Source organism: Mustela lutreola, chromosome 17 (genome assembly GCF_030435805.1).
Source record: "Mustela lutreola isolate mMusLut2 chromosome 17, mMusLut2.pri, whole genome shotgun sequence".
Classification (NCBI taxonomy): Eukaryota; Metazoa; Chordata; class Mammalia; order Carnivora; family Mustelidae; genus Mustela; species Mustela lutreola.
Genome location: NC_081306.1, coordinates 16,782,362 through 16,797,711, shown reverse-complemented (window position 1 = coordinate 16,797,711; position 15,350 = coordinate 16,782,362). Strand labels below are relative to the sequence as shown.

The 15,350-nt window shown below is 53.6% G+C and overlaps 1 protein-coding gene across 1 annotated transcript; it reads right to left on the bottom strand.

Annotated features, from left to right (window-relative positions):
• Positions 1-331: 331 nt before the first annotated feature.
• On the bottom strand, positions 332-14,813 carry TMEM114 (transmembrane protein 114). The gene is made up of 4 exons (XM_059155274.1): positions 14,339-14,813; positions 13,986-14,066; positions 3,211-3,348; positions 332-2,000 (listed from the first exon to the last, which is right to left on the bottom strand). Exons 1-4 carry the CDS (start codon positions 14,556-14,558, stop codon positions 1,768-1,770), a joined length of 672 nt encoding a protein of 223 aa, XP_059011257.1. The 5' UTR covers positions 14,559-14,813; the 3' UTR covers positions 332-1,767.
• Between the last annotated feature and the right edge of the window lie 537 nt (positions 14,814-15,350).

The window sequence follows — 15,350 nt, the reverse complement described above, 5'->3', positions numbered from 1 at the left end:
ATGCCCAAGATCAGTGTCACACAGGAGAGGGCCCCAGACTAGCAGCATCCACATCACTGGGGAGCTGGTCAGCACTGAAATCTCGGGCCTCACCGGGACCTGCTGACTCAGAGGGCCCCTAGGGGCGGCCCCCCGCCAGGAGGGTTGGGACACCCCGAAGAGTCTCGGCACACTGAAGTGTGAGAAGCACTGCCCCAGGGGATCTGGATGTGCAGCTACTTTGGAAACTCCCACTCCCGTGGCCAGAACACCAGGACACAAGGATGGAACTTTCTGGAAGAGGGAGGAGGGGCTATGATTAGTCCCTGAAGATGGCCCCATCAGTGAGCTCCATGGGAATCTTTCATTTCCTCTCCTAGACCACCCCCACCACCACATGTGCTGAGAAAAGCCCAGACTTATGTTTGCCCAAAAGGAGCCAGGCCTCCCTGGACAACACTCGATGCCAGCAGGGCCAAGGAGGTGGGCACCACCCCCCACCCACACCAACTGAGGCCACCAGCTCACGGCGTCACCAGAACGCATGACGGAATCCACATCTTTTTGGCTGGTGTAGAAGCAACCTAAAACCGCAGCCACACGGAGGACAGAAGACCCTGCGTGTCTGTGAGTGTGTGTGTGAGCGTGTATGTGAGTGTGTCTGAATTCACCGTCTGAATCTCGCCAGTCTCGGGCTCCAGCCCGGGGAAGTAGGCTCAGTCAACGCGTTTGTGGGGGAACTGCTTCTACGACAGGTGTGAGATGATGAGGGCTGACAGGTGGCGCTTGTGTCCAGGAGTGACTACTGTGTGTTTGAGTCCGGCTGCGAGTCTGCTGATGCCTCTTCCCTCTTCAAGCGAGTCTTCTGCTGATTCTGCTGATTCCTCCTGAATCTCAAGCTTGCTGGTTGCTCTTCCTGCCAGCAGTGAGCTTGCCCTTGGCTCTCCCACAGTCTCTGATGTGACATAGTGAGACAACCAGCACACTGGCCACCAGGAACCTGGCGGGGCTTCCATGTCCAGGATGACTGTTTCTGTTGCAGTACTGAGCCCCTGATCACTGAGAATCATTGCTCTGAGGAAGCCCGGCCCGTCGAGCTCCGGGACAGTGAACGGGACGAGCGTGTACCTCCCTGAGGCGAGGGGGGACACGGGCACCACCTGGTTGGTGAGTAGCCCAGATTTCTGCCCTCGTCCCCCTACTTCACACTGTGCCCCAGGCAGGGGTTCCAGGTCCTGTGAGGCCTGTGGCCTGAGTCTGGGGTTCTGCAGCCCCACACATAGCAATCGTGCTGTGGCCAGCCTGCTGGACCTGCTCAGGAGAACTGTGGTAAGGGATTGAGCACTGTTCTTGGAGCAAGGAGTACACTACCAGCTCACTGTGCACCTTTGTGCAGCTTACCTAACCTCTCTGGTCTTTTGTGTCCTTAGCAAAGAAGCAGAGCTGATGCAATGAGCAGGGGTGAGGACTGAAGTGAAGCCAGAGGAGGCCTACCGGGGCTGCATCCAGAAAGTTCTGGTTATGATCAAGGGGCTAATCTGTCATTTCGTGGGAGGTGGGTTCTGCACTCCAATGGCCTCCTCCAGCCCACACGGACACACGCGTGCACAAACACACAGACACACCACACCAGGCAGAGATGACAGCAAGGCCTGGAGCTCAGCCCACAGCAGTCCTCAGGTTGGTCCCACCACCAGTGGCCTTTGAGGAAGAAGAGGCTGCAGCCCACAGATGGATCCCTGGGGCCCCAGGCCAGGCCCCTGTCTCCCACCAGACCAAGCATCAGGCTCATATGGCCTGGTCCTGCCTCTGTCTCAGTCTGAGCACGCGGGCTGCCCCCATAAAGGCCGCACCAGTGAGCAGCTCGGCGATGAAGCTCATCCAGCCCAGGGCCAGGGACCAGCCAAAGCGGATGTCCACCTGGTCGAGGAGGGCCTTCTCCTCTAGGAGACACAGAGCCTCCCGGAAGGCGGCGGCCGAGTACGCGATGTAGACGCTAATTCCAGCCAGGGTCACCAAGGCTGCAGGAGAGGCAAAGAGAGCAGATCGAAACCCTGGGCTCCTCCTCCTCCTCGCGAAGCCCACCACTCTAGGTGCCCATGCTCCTCCCGCCACAGGGCCTTTGCCCTTGCTAGTCCGCTATCCGGTGCACCCTCCCTTCCTATTCCCTTCCCCCCCACCCCCAGAAACTCTTCCACCCCACCTCAGCTCACGCTTGGCTTCCGGAACCTCCCCAAACAGGTCAAGTCCCCCCACCCCGTGGCTTCACAGCACCACCCGCTGTCACTGTCCAGATCAGAACTGCAGCTTTGCATTTGTTTGTGAAGTGGCTGAGCTAATGGTCATCTCCCCAACTGGGCTATGAGCTCCAGGGGGCTCATCCTCGATTCCCCCACACCCAGCATGGGGTTGGCCCACGGTGGGTCTCCAGAGAGCTGCGCTGTCCAGAGACACAGCTGTTGGCCACAAGGGGCTATTTCAACTGAAATTAAATTAGTGGAAATGAACATGTCCGCCCTCCTGGGCATCAGCTCCACCTAAAGTGCTCTGCAACCTGGCCTGAGGCCCCCCCAATGGCGCAGCGTGGATTAGACTTTCCACCACTGTAGAAAGTCCGAGTGGGCAGGGTGGTTTCGAGAATTAGTCCCTGGGTAAACTCTTAATGCCAGTGTTAATACTAGCAGAGGTCGAGGACATCTGAGCCTCACACTTTTCACCTCCAAACAGTCTTTTTGGGGTTTTCTCTCCATGGATCCCAAGTGCGTGAATCACCTCTGTTCCTGTTCTGAGTTTAAGGAGGGACTATTTCAAGCCCACAGGAAGGAGGGAGGAAGGAGGAGGAGAGAGGGCTTAGGACACCAACTGTGCACTGGATCCCATCTTTGAAAGCCTCTGTTCTGCCAAACAAAGGGAATTAACCCTGGCATTGCCCGGTTTTTAATCAATCAATCAATCAGTCAAAGGAAGATGCATCAGAAGGGTAGAGGCACATGAGGGAGAAGGGAGAAGCTTGAGGGAGAAGCCCTCAAACAGAAGCTCTAGGGTCCTCTGTGAAATCAGGAAATAATCCTCACGACATGCTCCCACCCTCTACTTCTCTCTTGGGACCCATTCATCCCTCCCAGCTGTGATGTCACAGATGGGAAAACGGAGCCCCGGAGAAGACGTCTGCCCCTCCCCAGCTGAGGGTTCACAAGGGGCCCCCATGCTCCGGGCAAGGGGGGCACCTACCTCCAAAGAGGAAGAGGGTCCCTGTGAGCAGGAGGAGGATGGAGACTCGGAGGAGGAAACTCAGAAACCCTGTCATCCCCCCAAACACCATCAGGATCAGGCTGAGCGGCAGCAGAATCACAAATGTCCCATGCATGGCTTAGAAGAGAGAGGAGGACAGCAGGCAGAGGAGAGTTACCAACAACTTTCAGTCAATCAACAAACACTTACCGAGTACCAACTATGGGCCAGCCCCCAGATGCTGGGAGAAAAAAATTAACACCACTGCTACTACCACGTCTGATGACGGAGATGTAACAACATGTCACAAATGACAAGATCCCACTTGTTTTTGTGGCTGAGTAACCTTCCATTACATAAGCTGAAACAAGTCAGATGGAGAAAGACACATACTGTATGATTTCACTGATCCGCGGAATCCAGAAAACAAAACAAACAAGCAAGCAAACAAATAAACAAAAAACCAGACTCTTAAAAGCTGAAAATAAACTGGTACTTGACAGAGGAGAGAGTGGGGAGGTAAGTGAAACAGATAAAGGGGGTGAAGGCATACACACTTCCAGGTGTAAAATAAATAAGTCAGGGGGACAAAAACCACAGTGTAGCGAAAATAACCAATAATACTGTAACAATGTTGCACGATGTGGAGAGTGACTACACCTGTTGCCATGAGGGGTGCTCAAGTGAGCTGTCCGATCCCTGTGTTGCACTCCCTGGAATTAACAAACATTCTATGTGGACTAGACTTCAGTAGTAGAGTAAACTAAGTTTTGGAAGTAACAGGTGCAGAGACATCTGTGCCAGGCTTCAGGTCTCACAAGCTCGTGTCCTCGAGCTCTCTGTGAGGCAGGAACTGCCATGTTCGTTCACATACTCAGCGTGTTTCCTGAGCACTCTATTGAGTAGAGTCAAGCAGTGAACAGATCAGTGACGTGGTTGAGAGATGGTGACAAGTGGCTGGGGTGGGCGGTGAACACGGCCCAGAAGGAGTGAGAAAGGCAGCCTGCAGAATGAAAGTGGGGGGGGGGGGGGGCAAGAGACGAGCAGGTGCTGAGGACCCAGGGAGGGACTGTGCCTGGTGGGATGGAGGCACAGGGGAAGCTGGCAGAGGCGGCACGGAGAGAGTGGGGGGGGGCGGGGGATGCAGGAGATGAAAGCAGGGAGCTAAGAGCAGAGCACACACAGGACTGTGGACTTCCCTCTGAGTGAAAGGGGACACCAGGTGGGCAGCTCCGGGCAAGAGAAGCCCCCAGTTTAACTTCCGTTTCTGAAGACCTCTCTGCTTGCTATACTGAGAGTAGACAGCAGAGGGGGCCAGGGGCCAGACAGGTGGCTCCCAAGCTCATGTCCAGCCGGAACCACTGAAGGTGACCCGATCTGGGATGAGAGTCTTTGCAGATGGAATAGAATGAGGGGATCTCTGCACGAGCTCATCTGGATTCGAGGGGGGTCTCGCACGCAATGACTAGTGCCCTGGGAAGAGGCAGGCGAGAACACAGAGGAGAGGCGGTGAAGACAGGTAACAGAGCTATACGGCCCCATGCCAAGGGTTTCTGGGGACTGGTGCCACCACCTGAAGCCAAGGAAGCAGGGTCCAGATTTTGCCTTGGAGCTTCCAGGAGTACCTGCCCCCTGGACCCTTACATTTCAGACTTCTGACCTCCAGGACTGTGACGCAATACACTTCTGGATTTTTAAGCCACCCAGCCTGCCCAAGAAAACAAAGACAAGGAGCAGGAGGACCATCGGGGTATACTGCAATCATCCTGGTAAGGATGAGGGTGGCCTGGGGCTGCTGGGAAGGATTGGTTCCAGGTATATTCTGAGGATAAAACGGGCAATGGTGTTGAAGGTTTGAGAACAAGAGGGACAAGACAAGCAGGAGATCTGGGACCTGAGCGCTGGATGGATATGCTGCCGTCTGCACAGGTGGGAAGATGAGGGAAGAAGCATTGGGTTTGGGGCTCGGTCAGCATGAGATGCCCGCTGGACCAGAGCAGAGGCAACAGAGATAGAGGTGTACAGTGGCCTGGAGCTGGGGCAGGTCCGGCCTCAGGGACCAGGGGGCACCAGTATTACAGAGGTGGATTCAGAGTGGGGACCAGACAGGTTCCAGAGCTCAGCAGGGAGTTCAAGCTCTGAACACCACCATATCGGGCAAGCCCCATGCACGCCTGGCCCCTCGCTCCCCAGACCCTGAAAGCAGCCCCTGCTCTCAAGACCCAAGTATTTCCTAAAGACCCAACCCTGCCTTTCCTCTTCCACATACGGTTCCCCCACTTCCCTCTGGTGCTCCCTGCCTGTCCTGGCTCCCCGTCCTAGGCTGCCCAGCCCGCCAGCTTCCAGTCTTCCCTCCCAGGCTCCTGACCAACTCTCTGCACAGTGACCCATCATCGCATGGGGAACATCTGCTCTGAGTTCCATTAATGAAAACAGCGACTGGCGAGGGCAGGCATGGGGCTGGAGGGGGTGAACAGGTGAGGGGGGGAGGCCAGAGAAAGAACATCCCCTACCCCTCCTCCCTGTCCCCAGATTGCAGGTGGCTGGTAAGTCAGGCGCACAAGACATTAACAAGGCATGATAAGAACTTATATTACAAAACCATAAAGTAGAAAAAAAAAAGGAGTTCCATGGAAGTCAGTTGGTGTGGGGGTGGGAGAGAAGAGGGTAGAAGAAATCTGGGGTCTCAGGATCCCAACGTCTAAACATTTGCCACCGTCTTGGCTCTGAGCTTCCCGCCAGCCAAAGCAAAATGGGAAACAATTGCAAAGTTCTTTACCAGCCATTTGTTTACCAAATATTTATTAATTATTGACCATGAATTGGGCACTAAGCATCTTTCAATCCTTTTGGCAGCAAGATGGGGATGAAAATAAATACTTCGCTCTTGCTCTTGAGAACAAGCCCAGCTCAGGTCTCTTCTTAAACCTACGCCCACAGTCTGCTCTGAGCCCCCTCGGCTCCCCACAGTCGCCCTGCCTTGGCATCTGTCACCTAGGATGGAGGGCAGCTCCCTCTTCTCTCTCTCCTGTTAAGCTGTGGGTTCCTTGAACGGGTTCTTCTAACACGATCGCATCCCTGAGTTTCCAGTGGAGCTCTCAGGAGACCGTGAATGCCCAACGGGTATTCACCAACCTCGTTAATTAAGAGCTAGATGGTGTTTCTCTAAGGCAAGAAAATATGGCGGTTTCTAAGAAATGAAAATAAAGCCAAGAAGCTTGAGAGATGATCTCACAGGGGGTTCAAACCATACACTTTCTCCAGCCGGGTACTCTGCATCTGTATTCGGTCTCTGATGCTGGGGCCCTGGGTGTGTCTCTTCATTCGGCAGGAACTCCATTTCCACCTCTGTGAAACAGTGGCTCACGGGACTGCCCTCAGGACCATGTGCCTGAAGACGATGGGGCGACACGGGGAAGTTTAATGTCGGTACCACGTCCCATAGAGTAAGTGCTAAGTGGATCATAAGTCCGCTAGTAAAACGATGGTGCAGACAAGAATCCAGCCTGGCCTCCACGGTGACCCAGTCAATTTGTCCTCAACCCTGTAAAAGCCACCAACCTGTGCAAGTCAAGGAGACAAGAGTAATATCCCTCCCAAGGCTTGTCCCTCCCTTCCTTTCTTCCTTCCTTCCTTCCTTCCTTCCTTCCAGGAAAAATCCTGGGCCAGGAAGTACAACAGCTGGGGTGAAAACCTGGCCCTGGCAGAGGCATCCCCCTGTATGGCATTGACTCCAGACCATGTCTGGGAAGTGTAATCATTCATCATTTAGAAATTAATGAGGTTTCCTGGAGAGGGTTCAGCCCCAGCGGCACCACGTGTGAGTTCCCCAGACTTGCTGCGAGCTGACTTGACGTACACGTTCAATTAAATGCCTGGGTAAGAGGAAGCTTCCCGCGGGATAGCTGTAAAATCTCCTGCTGAAGTTTGGCTTAGCTTTCCGTGGTGTGTGTGTGTGCGTGCGTGCATGCGCACACACACGTGTATGTGTACACCTTGGTCTTTGTTATTTTCAGGGCCACAGACCTGGAGCACGGGGATTGATTCGGAGTCCTATACCCATTTCCAGCCACATCTCATTTGAAAACAGGTATCTATAGGCCCCTAATGAGGGCCACGCTCTGCCAGAGAGCCCGGGGACACCGCAGCGGAGAATGTCCCTGCCCTCCTCCAGGGTCCAGGGCAGGAGATAGACGAGCAGGCAAACAAAGTTACAGGCTGTGATAGGTCATGAAGGAAGCCAGCAGGACGATGCAGAAAAACAGGGTAGGCAGGGATACCTTATTCTTCGGATAAGGTGATTGCATCTGTTTCCTTGGGGGGCATCACAAATTACTACAAGCCAGGTGTCCCCTACAGGAACACCTGTCCCCTACAGGTGCCCCCTACTTGACATTCCTGGAAGCCACAAGCCCAAAATCAAGGTCCCATGATTGCACTCCCCTCCAGAGGCTATGGGGGAGTCCTTCCCTGCCTCCTCCAGCCTCCCAAGGATGCTGGCAATCCTTGACACAGCCTGGTGGCTGTGTCATTCCCACTCTCTGCCCACATCTCCACTCTCCTTTTCTTAAAAGGACCCTTGTCATAGAATGCAAGGCCCACCCAGTTAATCCTTTTGAGGACCAATGTGTGCCCAAAGCCAAGAAACCTTTCGATTCAAAAACATTTGTTGAGAAAAAAAAAAAAAAAAAGAAAAAAGAAAAACAAAAAAGCTTTGTTGTAAGCAAAGGAAAGAGAAAACCCAGAAAGAAGCAAAGATGTTCACGCCAAGGAAAAGGTGACTGTGATTCCCATCATCTTACTGTTCAAAGAACTGCTCAACGGGAAAACCAGGCTTCCAATTCCACAACACCAGCGAGGTCAGGAAGCCCTGGGGTGATTAGTGAAGTAATAGTTGTGCTCTTACAGAAAGCAGAGACAGGGTTTCCGCACAGACATCAGAAAGAAGAAAATCTCAGGAACCATTTCTCAAAGGGGGAAATGTCACAGTGTCTTTATGTTCAAGACTTGTCAGTGTGACCTGCAGACCAAGAAAAGCTCAGAGAGATTCAGTACAGATAGCGCCTGGGAAGGAAGTCAATTTTTACATTTTCGTAAATATTTGTTCTAGAATCTGGGGTGACCAGAATGCAGTCGTTTTTAGAATAGGGGCTGCATCTTCCATTCCCTTCGAGCACTCCAGAATGCACTGTTGTGATACAGAAAAAGCAGGACTCTACGACGAGCAAAGACATAGGTTCCAATCCCGATGCCACCTCTTACCAAGCGAATGTCATCGCCTCCCAAAAGCCTTTCTGTTACCTCCCCTGTCCATTGGACCATGGGCCCTGACTTTGCCAAGCTGTCCTGAGCACCAAATGTGAGAATAGCTGTTTCTTTCTTGCCCTCAACCACCTTGGGCTCTACCAGGTAAGAATCTGAATGCCCATTTCGCAGATGAGAAAAGTGAGGTTCAAGGTACTGAGTCAGCTGCTCAAGAAGGTACAGCCATCAAGTCTCAGAACTGGGACGGAACAGCAAAGGAGGTTGACAAATGGGTGGCAGGACAGCAGACAAGGGGTGTTTAACCCAGCCTGCAAATTAGGAAAGGCTCTGGGGGCAAGTGGAGGAGGTCTCAACTTTAAGGTCAGATGAGAAGGCATGGGGGAAAGCATTCCTAAAGAAGGAGATGGCAGGGGCACCTGGGTGGCTCAGTGGGTTAAGCCGCTGCCTTCAGCTCAGGTCATGATCTCAGGGTCTTGGGATTGAGCCCCGCATCGGGCTCTCTGCTCAGTGGGGAGCCTGCTTCCTCCTCTCTCTCTGCCTGCCTCTCTGCCTACTTGTAATCTCTGTCTGTCAAATAAATAAATAAAATCTTTAAAAAAAAAAAAAAAAGAGCAGGAGATGGCATGTGCCAAGGCCCTGAGGCAGGAGATATCTGGAAGGATACACATGTCCCAGCTCTTGCAGCTGGACAAGCGGGCAGTGCTCCTGTAGTTCCATGAGCCACGCTACAAGGAAATTCAACCAGTGGGACAGTCCTCCCCGGGGCTTGCATTAGAGCAAACACAATAGCATTCTTCTCAGAAGAAATGAAAACAAGACCCACGCAGCCCCCACCTCAACTCCTTCGTCCTTCCCTGCCCATACCGAAGTGCTCGGATGCACGTGCTGCCAGTCGTTTTCCCATATATTCATACTTTCCTAGGTATTTACCGATTTCTCGAATTCTAAAGGGCACAGCCAGTCCTACTTCAACATCTGAAAACAGGACGTGTTAGGCCATCCCCAGGTATCTTGCTTATAACACTCTGTAACTGGCTTTTCTCATTCCACGGGATTTCTTGGTCTTGCGTGCACATGAGTATATTCCCTTTGCAGATGACAAAACCTTCCAACAGACAGACGTATCACATGCAGACGCTTAGCCCTATTTCCACCCACAAGCCCCGAGGCTGCCTCTTGCTCTCCGTTGCCACAAAAATGGTTAAGGTGAGCCTCTTAGAAACTCACAGGGTAGACCCCAGAAAGTGGAAATTACGCTGAATATGAATTTTCTGGTTTTTTTTTTTATTTGTTTAAAGTGTGTCCTTGCATTTCAACAGGCACCAGAGGGGCCGCCTGAAGCCCGGGCCTTCGTGCCCAGAGATGCTGACAGTCCAGGCTGCCTACCACACAGCTATCCATGAACCACACTGAGAAATTCCCTCTAGACTGAGGCCACCTCTGAATCCCATTATGTCCCTAGTCCCTTTATTTCTGTCCCCCACCATCTCCTCTCTTGCAATCAGCACCAGGCATCGTGGGAGGGCTGGTTTTAATTTTCCACACCACTGCAACAGCCGGGTACCCAGAGAGACCAGAGACCAAATCCTGTGATTTTCCAACCTCACCACCTCAGAAGACAGGCAGGCCAGGCCTCTGGCCCTCGGTCGGGCTTCTGCCACTGCTGTGCTATGTTGGGCGAGGCATCTCTGTCTGCTCTAGGTCTGGTGTGCTTAGCTGTGGGATAATCAGCCTTACCTTGTTCCTGGCTCTTAGGAGACACAGCTGAAGTAAGGCATAGGGAGGACCCGAGGTGTAGGTAAGAAGTACTTTCTGTGCCACCTCCAGAATCACTGGCCTTCTGGCAGTCTCTGGAACACCCTGCCCTCAGTCCTCCTGCTCAACTCTGCTCCTGCCTTTCCTCCTTGTAACTCAGATCTCTGATTCCCAGTTGGAAAAGGCAGCGTAGGATGGGGGACCAGGAGCCCAGTAAACAGACAATTATTTATTTATGGACTAAATAAATAATTAGCTCCATTTTTACAGAAGGGAAGCCTGAGGCTCAGGGAGGCAGTGGGACCCAGAGAAGGACGGACATGAATGGAGCTCCTACTCTGCTCTGTGCACCTGCTAGGTGTTTTGCCTATGGGATCTCATCTCATCTCAGAGCAGCCTGTTTATGGAAGCAAAGGTTGGGCCAGAAGCCACACAGCTGGTAAGATGTGGGACCCTTATCTATGTTGGGACTGGCCCTACTCCTTCCCCCTGTTACAAGGGGCACATCTCACCCCGGCCATCAGCACATCCCATCCTGTGGACCACAGCCCTGGGCATGGGATCCAGGCTGGTCCAAAGAGAAGCCTAATCAGAAGTTCTGCAGACTTGGCAAGCAGAGAGCCTCCTGCTTGGGTTGTTAAGAGGAGAGAGGGTTTATTGAAAGCAGGACCCAAACAGAGGCAAAGCCCAGAGAGGAGAAGAAAGAAATGGAGTTTAATTCTCTGGATTCTGGCCCATTTGAACTTCTCAGTTAAATGGACCGGGAATTCCTTTTCTTGTTTAAATAAAGATGATTCGCATTTCACCAGAAGACTTCTGGTTGGTACTGCTACCCTGGTTGTTTCTAAATTGTGACTCTTTTTTCAACATGGTGCTGAATTTGATGATTCTGTCCTCCTTCACCAAAAGTAATTCCAGTCCCTGGCCAAGGAATCAAACCCAGGACATCCCCAGAGCTAATCTGGAAGACAAAACATCCAGGCAAGGTGGGTTTTTAGTGGGCGCTGGAGTGGTCTGCTTGCTTGGGGTTTGCAGGGAAAATCAAGAGCTCTCTCCCCACTGGGATTTGTCTAGGAGGCTGGCTCGGAGAACACGCTGCTTTGACAACTGTCCTCTCTCCTCTGTGACCCTAGCAGCAGGTCCTTAAGGAATAAAACATCTTCACCTAACAAAAGAGCTTGGGCAAGATTCAAAATTCATTCTGGGGACAAAGAGATTCTGAGAAAAGTCTCCCTCTGGGGAAGGTATGCAGCGAGCATGTGGTCTGAAGGGGCAGCCTGCTCTTTCTTGGATGATATAATGGTAATAATAGCAGCTCCCATTCAAGGGGCACTTACAGAGGCAAGGCACCGCTGAGGCTCTTTAAATACACTCTCCCGTTCCAGCCCTGCCATATCCTTATGAAGAGGAGTGGCAGACATCCTCCCCTTGCCCAAGAGGGACCCACGCTCGGAGAGATAGGGAACATGGCCAAGGCTGCATGTCTCCTTGGCAGTGAAGCTGGGGGGCTTAGGCCTGGGTCTGAGAGTGAACAGATGAACAGGCTCTGAATGTGACTGTTGCCTGTTTCTCAAAATACTGAAGCACACAGGGTTGCTGGCATTATTAAGATGCACAAAGGAGCCAGGCCAATGCCAGTACTAGTTAGTCTGCTTCACCCACAGATGTGATAAGTACCTAAATGCCAGCAGCCAGCCCAGCAAAGGGTCAATGCTCCAGAGATGGGACTGCATCTAAGAGAGGCTGGAAGGAATAGCAAAGACTAGTGTTTATTGAGCACTTACTGTGTGCCCAGTACTTTGATGCAACACAGAGATACCGCAACAACCAGGCATTATGTGAGGTCCCAGGTAAGGACACTTTTTTTCATCCAGCTGATTTACAGAATTCTGACCACACCCCCCTCATGGTTTTGACATTTCGTTTTGATAGATGTTGACACTGAGTCTCAGAGGTTAAGACACCTGTCCCGCAATCCCAGAGGGTCCTGGGAAGGGTCTGAGCTGGCATCTGGCACCCATGTCCCTCATGTCAAGGGCAGAACTCTTGAACATTCTTGAAACAATGCTCTGAGAACACCCCAAATTGATTCTGGTCAGCTTGGGGCTGGGGACAGAGTTCATGGCACTTCTGCCTTCCTTCAACCTCCCAAATACATTGAGTATCTACGGGACATCTGCCCCAGGACCTTATGCAGGGTGTAGCATCTGGATTCTATCAGCTCAGGAGAGCCAGCTGCTGTTTTTAGGAACTGGAGGAGACAGCTGCCATCATGCTGACAGCCTGAAGTTGACCCCGGTGGGAATATCTACACCACAGGAATCGGCAAATGCTTCAAACCAAGACTCCCTCCTCCCCCAGAATGACAATTACTATTTCCCAACACAGCACTGAACTTCTGTTCCACTCATGTTCTCATCATTCATTTAACAAATATGTTCCACCTCTAACATAAGACAACTGGTACTCACTCTCATACCTGCTCTAAGCAAATCTGGGCTCAGGACCCCACCCCACACCAGGTTCTGGGCTAAATATTGGGGATCAAGCCACGGCAAGACAGACATGGTCCCCATCCTCACAGAACTCATGGTCTCATGAGGGAATCAGACTTTAACGCAAAAATGTCACAAAACCCGGGGTATGAGTAGAAGCTGGTGGGATGGAAGCAGAGAGCTCTCAGGTAGAAGAAATGGCATGTGCAAAGTCCCAGGGGCAGGAGGAAACTGGGCATGATTCAGGAAGCGGCCCCAGGCCAGCATAGCCAAAGAAGAAAAAGCAAGGGGAAGATTGAAACTGAAGAGGCACCCGGAAGCCCTTGTGGGCCATGCTAGCGACTTGATCTTTGTTCCTAAGCCTCAACAAGTCCATCAAAAGCAGCCCACACTTTTCAAGGTCTGAGGAACTCAGCCTTCACTTCCTCATCACATTCTTCCTATGGCTCCTCTCCAAGCCTCAGCTTCTTTGCAGGAAGAATGAAGGTAATCATGGAGACGATACTTAGCTTCACAGGGTAGCAGTGGAGTTTAACGAAAGACATAGATGAAAAGCATTTAGCTCCATGCCTGGCCTCCTGCCAGCCTCAACAAACTCACTGAACTGTTATGTTTAGGTCTCTCCTTTCTCAAGTGCCTGTTCAGCCCATTCACTTTCCTGCATTCAGTCTTCCCACCGTGACTGAGTTCCAAGCACTGTCCTAGGCTCTGGGAAATCAGTCCTGAACGGGACAGACCCAGTGGCCCCAGGGGCGAAGTCTCTGCCCCTAATCTTTCCTGAACGTTCCACAGATACTCACTGCTTCCTGGCTCCTGCCAAGTGCTTGTTCTCAGCCCCGAGGCCGACACAAGGTGTGCGTTCGGGTCTCTGGGCTCCTCTCTTTTCCGCATTCAGCTCCTCAGGCTGGTTTAGGCATCTCTTCAGACTCCCACCCACCCTCCCTCCCGCAGCCTGTCGCTCTGAAATGTGACTGGGCATTTCCACATCTGACTCCGCAGCTAGTCTGTGAGTTTCTGGAGGGCACGACCTGGGTCTTAATCAGGCACAGAGGAAGCCTGCGATCAACGTTTGTCGAATGAATCCTAAACCACACAGTGTGAGCTGGGGCACAAGAGAAGCCTGGCCCCTCCTCCTATCTCCACTCCCTCTCTGGCACCAGCTGCCCCCTCCACAGGACCCCAGCCCTGCTCTTTGGAGAAGAGCTCCAAAACCAGTGTCCCGACCCGGGACTCTCCCGAACCCCATCCTCCCAGACTCACTGAGAAGTTGTCGGCTTGAGTCGCTGACGGTCACATTCTCCTGCCAGAAGGGGTTCATCAGCGGCACACACGAGCTCTGGACTAGATGGGGCAGAAGAATCAGAGGGTGCGGACCTGGAGTTGGGACCCCAGCCCGAGGCCTCATCCCCACTCCCCACCTAGATGCTACCCCGGGAAGACGGATCGTGCTGAGACAGCGGCGCCGGCTGGAGCCCTCTACCCGCAGCCCGCTACCCACCTGGCCCAGGCCCCGTCCCCGCATTTTGTGTTTTGGAGCTCAGGGAGGACTGCTAGCCCAGCAACAGGTCCCAGGTGGGCGCGGCACCACGTAGCATCCCCGCGCTCCCCCTTACCCCGGCAGGTGCGCCAGAGGCCGGAGTGCGAGCTCAGAGGTTCAAGCTGGCTGCGGTTGGCGGCCCCCGCCCGGCCCCACGCCCCTGGGCCGCCCCGCTCCAGCCGCTCGGTGTCAATGATGTACCAGAAGTCCGTGCCGATGGCGGCCGCCAAGAGCACAAAGCTCAGTGCCCCGGTCAGAGCCGCCGCGCCCGCCAGCACGCCCAGGTGTACCCTCATGGCGCAGCCGGGCCCTCCGCCCGTGGTTCCCAGCTCCTCCTCCGGAGCCTCCGGACTGGGAGCTGCCCGGCCCTTCGGTCCTCGAGCCCTCCCCTCTCGCCCTAGCTCCGCCCCCCAGCCCCTCACCTGCGCGCTCAGACCTGCACGCGCTCCTCCCAAACCGCTCCCAGCCCTCCGATGCCACCGCCACTCTAAGACCCCCTGCCTGCGATCTCAGACTTCCACCTCCGACTTCGGACCCCCATTCGAGCCTTCATCCCTCCCCTTAGACCTCCCCCCAGGCTGAACGCCACACCTCAGCCCTCCATTCCCACCTCCCACCTGCCTCCCAGGATCGTTGCCCTCGGATCACCTCCGCACCGTCCCCAAACCATCCACACTGTCCCCGAACCATCCTCCCCGCCACCTCCCTGCCCCACCCGCCCCTGACCCAGTCTGCCCTGCCTCTCCCTTTCCGCCCCTGCCCTCCCTGCTCTCCCCACACCAGCACCTAGACTCTAGACTCCCCCCAACAGCCCCTTGTGCATGGCGCTTTCCGTCCCCCGCCCTTCCCAAGGCTCCCCGTCCTGCGCCACATGCGCCCCTCCTCCTCTGCGCCCTAGAGAAGGGCTGGAGTTCTGGGTGCTGTACTGCAGGGACAGTGGCCTCCCACAAACTGGGGAAGTAAGACACTGGGGCCCTGTCAGTCTGACAGTCCCACCTGGGGGTTAATCTTCAGCACCCCTCTTTCTCCAGCTCCAATTATCCTTCCTCCAAAATCTACCTTCAGTTGGTATTTCTAGGTTGACTACA

What these genes read in the sequence shown, in the direction of transcription:
- TMEM114 (XM_059155274.1), bottom strand. Translation starts at nt 14,558, where the DNA reads ATGAGGGTACACCTGGGCGTGCTGGCGGGCGCGGCGGCTCTGACCGGG. An exon ending in CCTCTGGCGCACCTGCCGGG is followed by an intron (nt 14,067 to 14,338) that starts GTAAGGGGGAGC and finishes TGCCCCATCTAG; the next exon opens with TCCAGAGCTCGTGTGTGCCG. An exon ending in CTCAAGCCGACAACTTCTCA is followed by an intron (nt 3,349 to 13,985) that starts GTGAGTCTGGGA and finishes CTCTCTTCTAAG; the next exon opens with CCATGCATGGGACATTTGTG.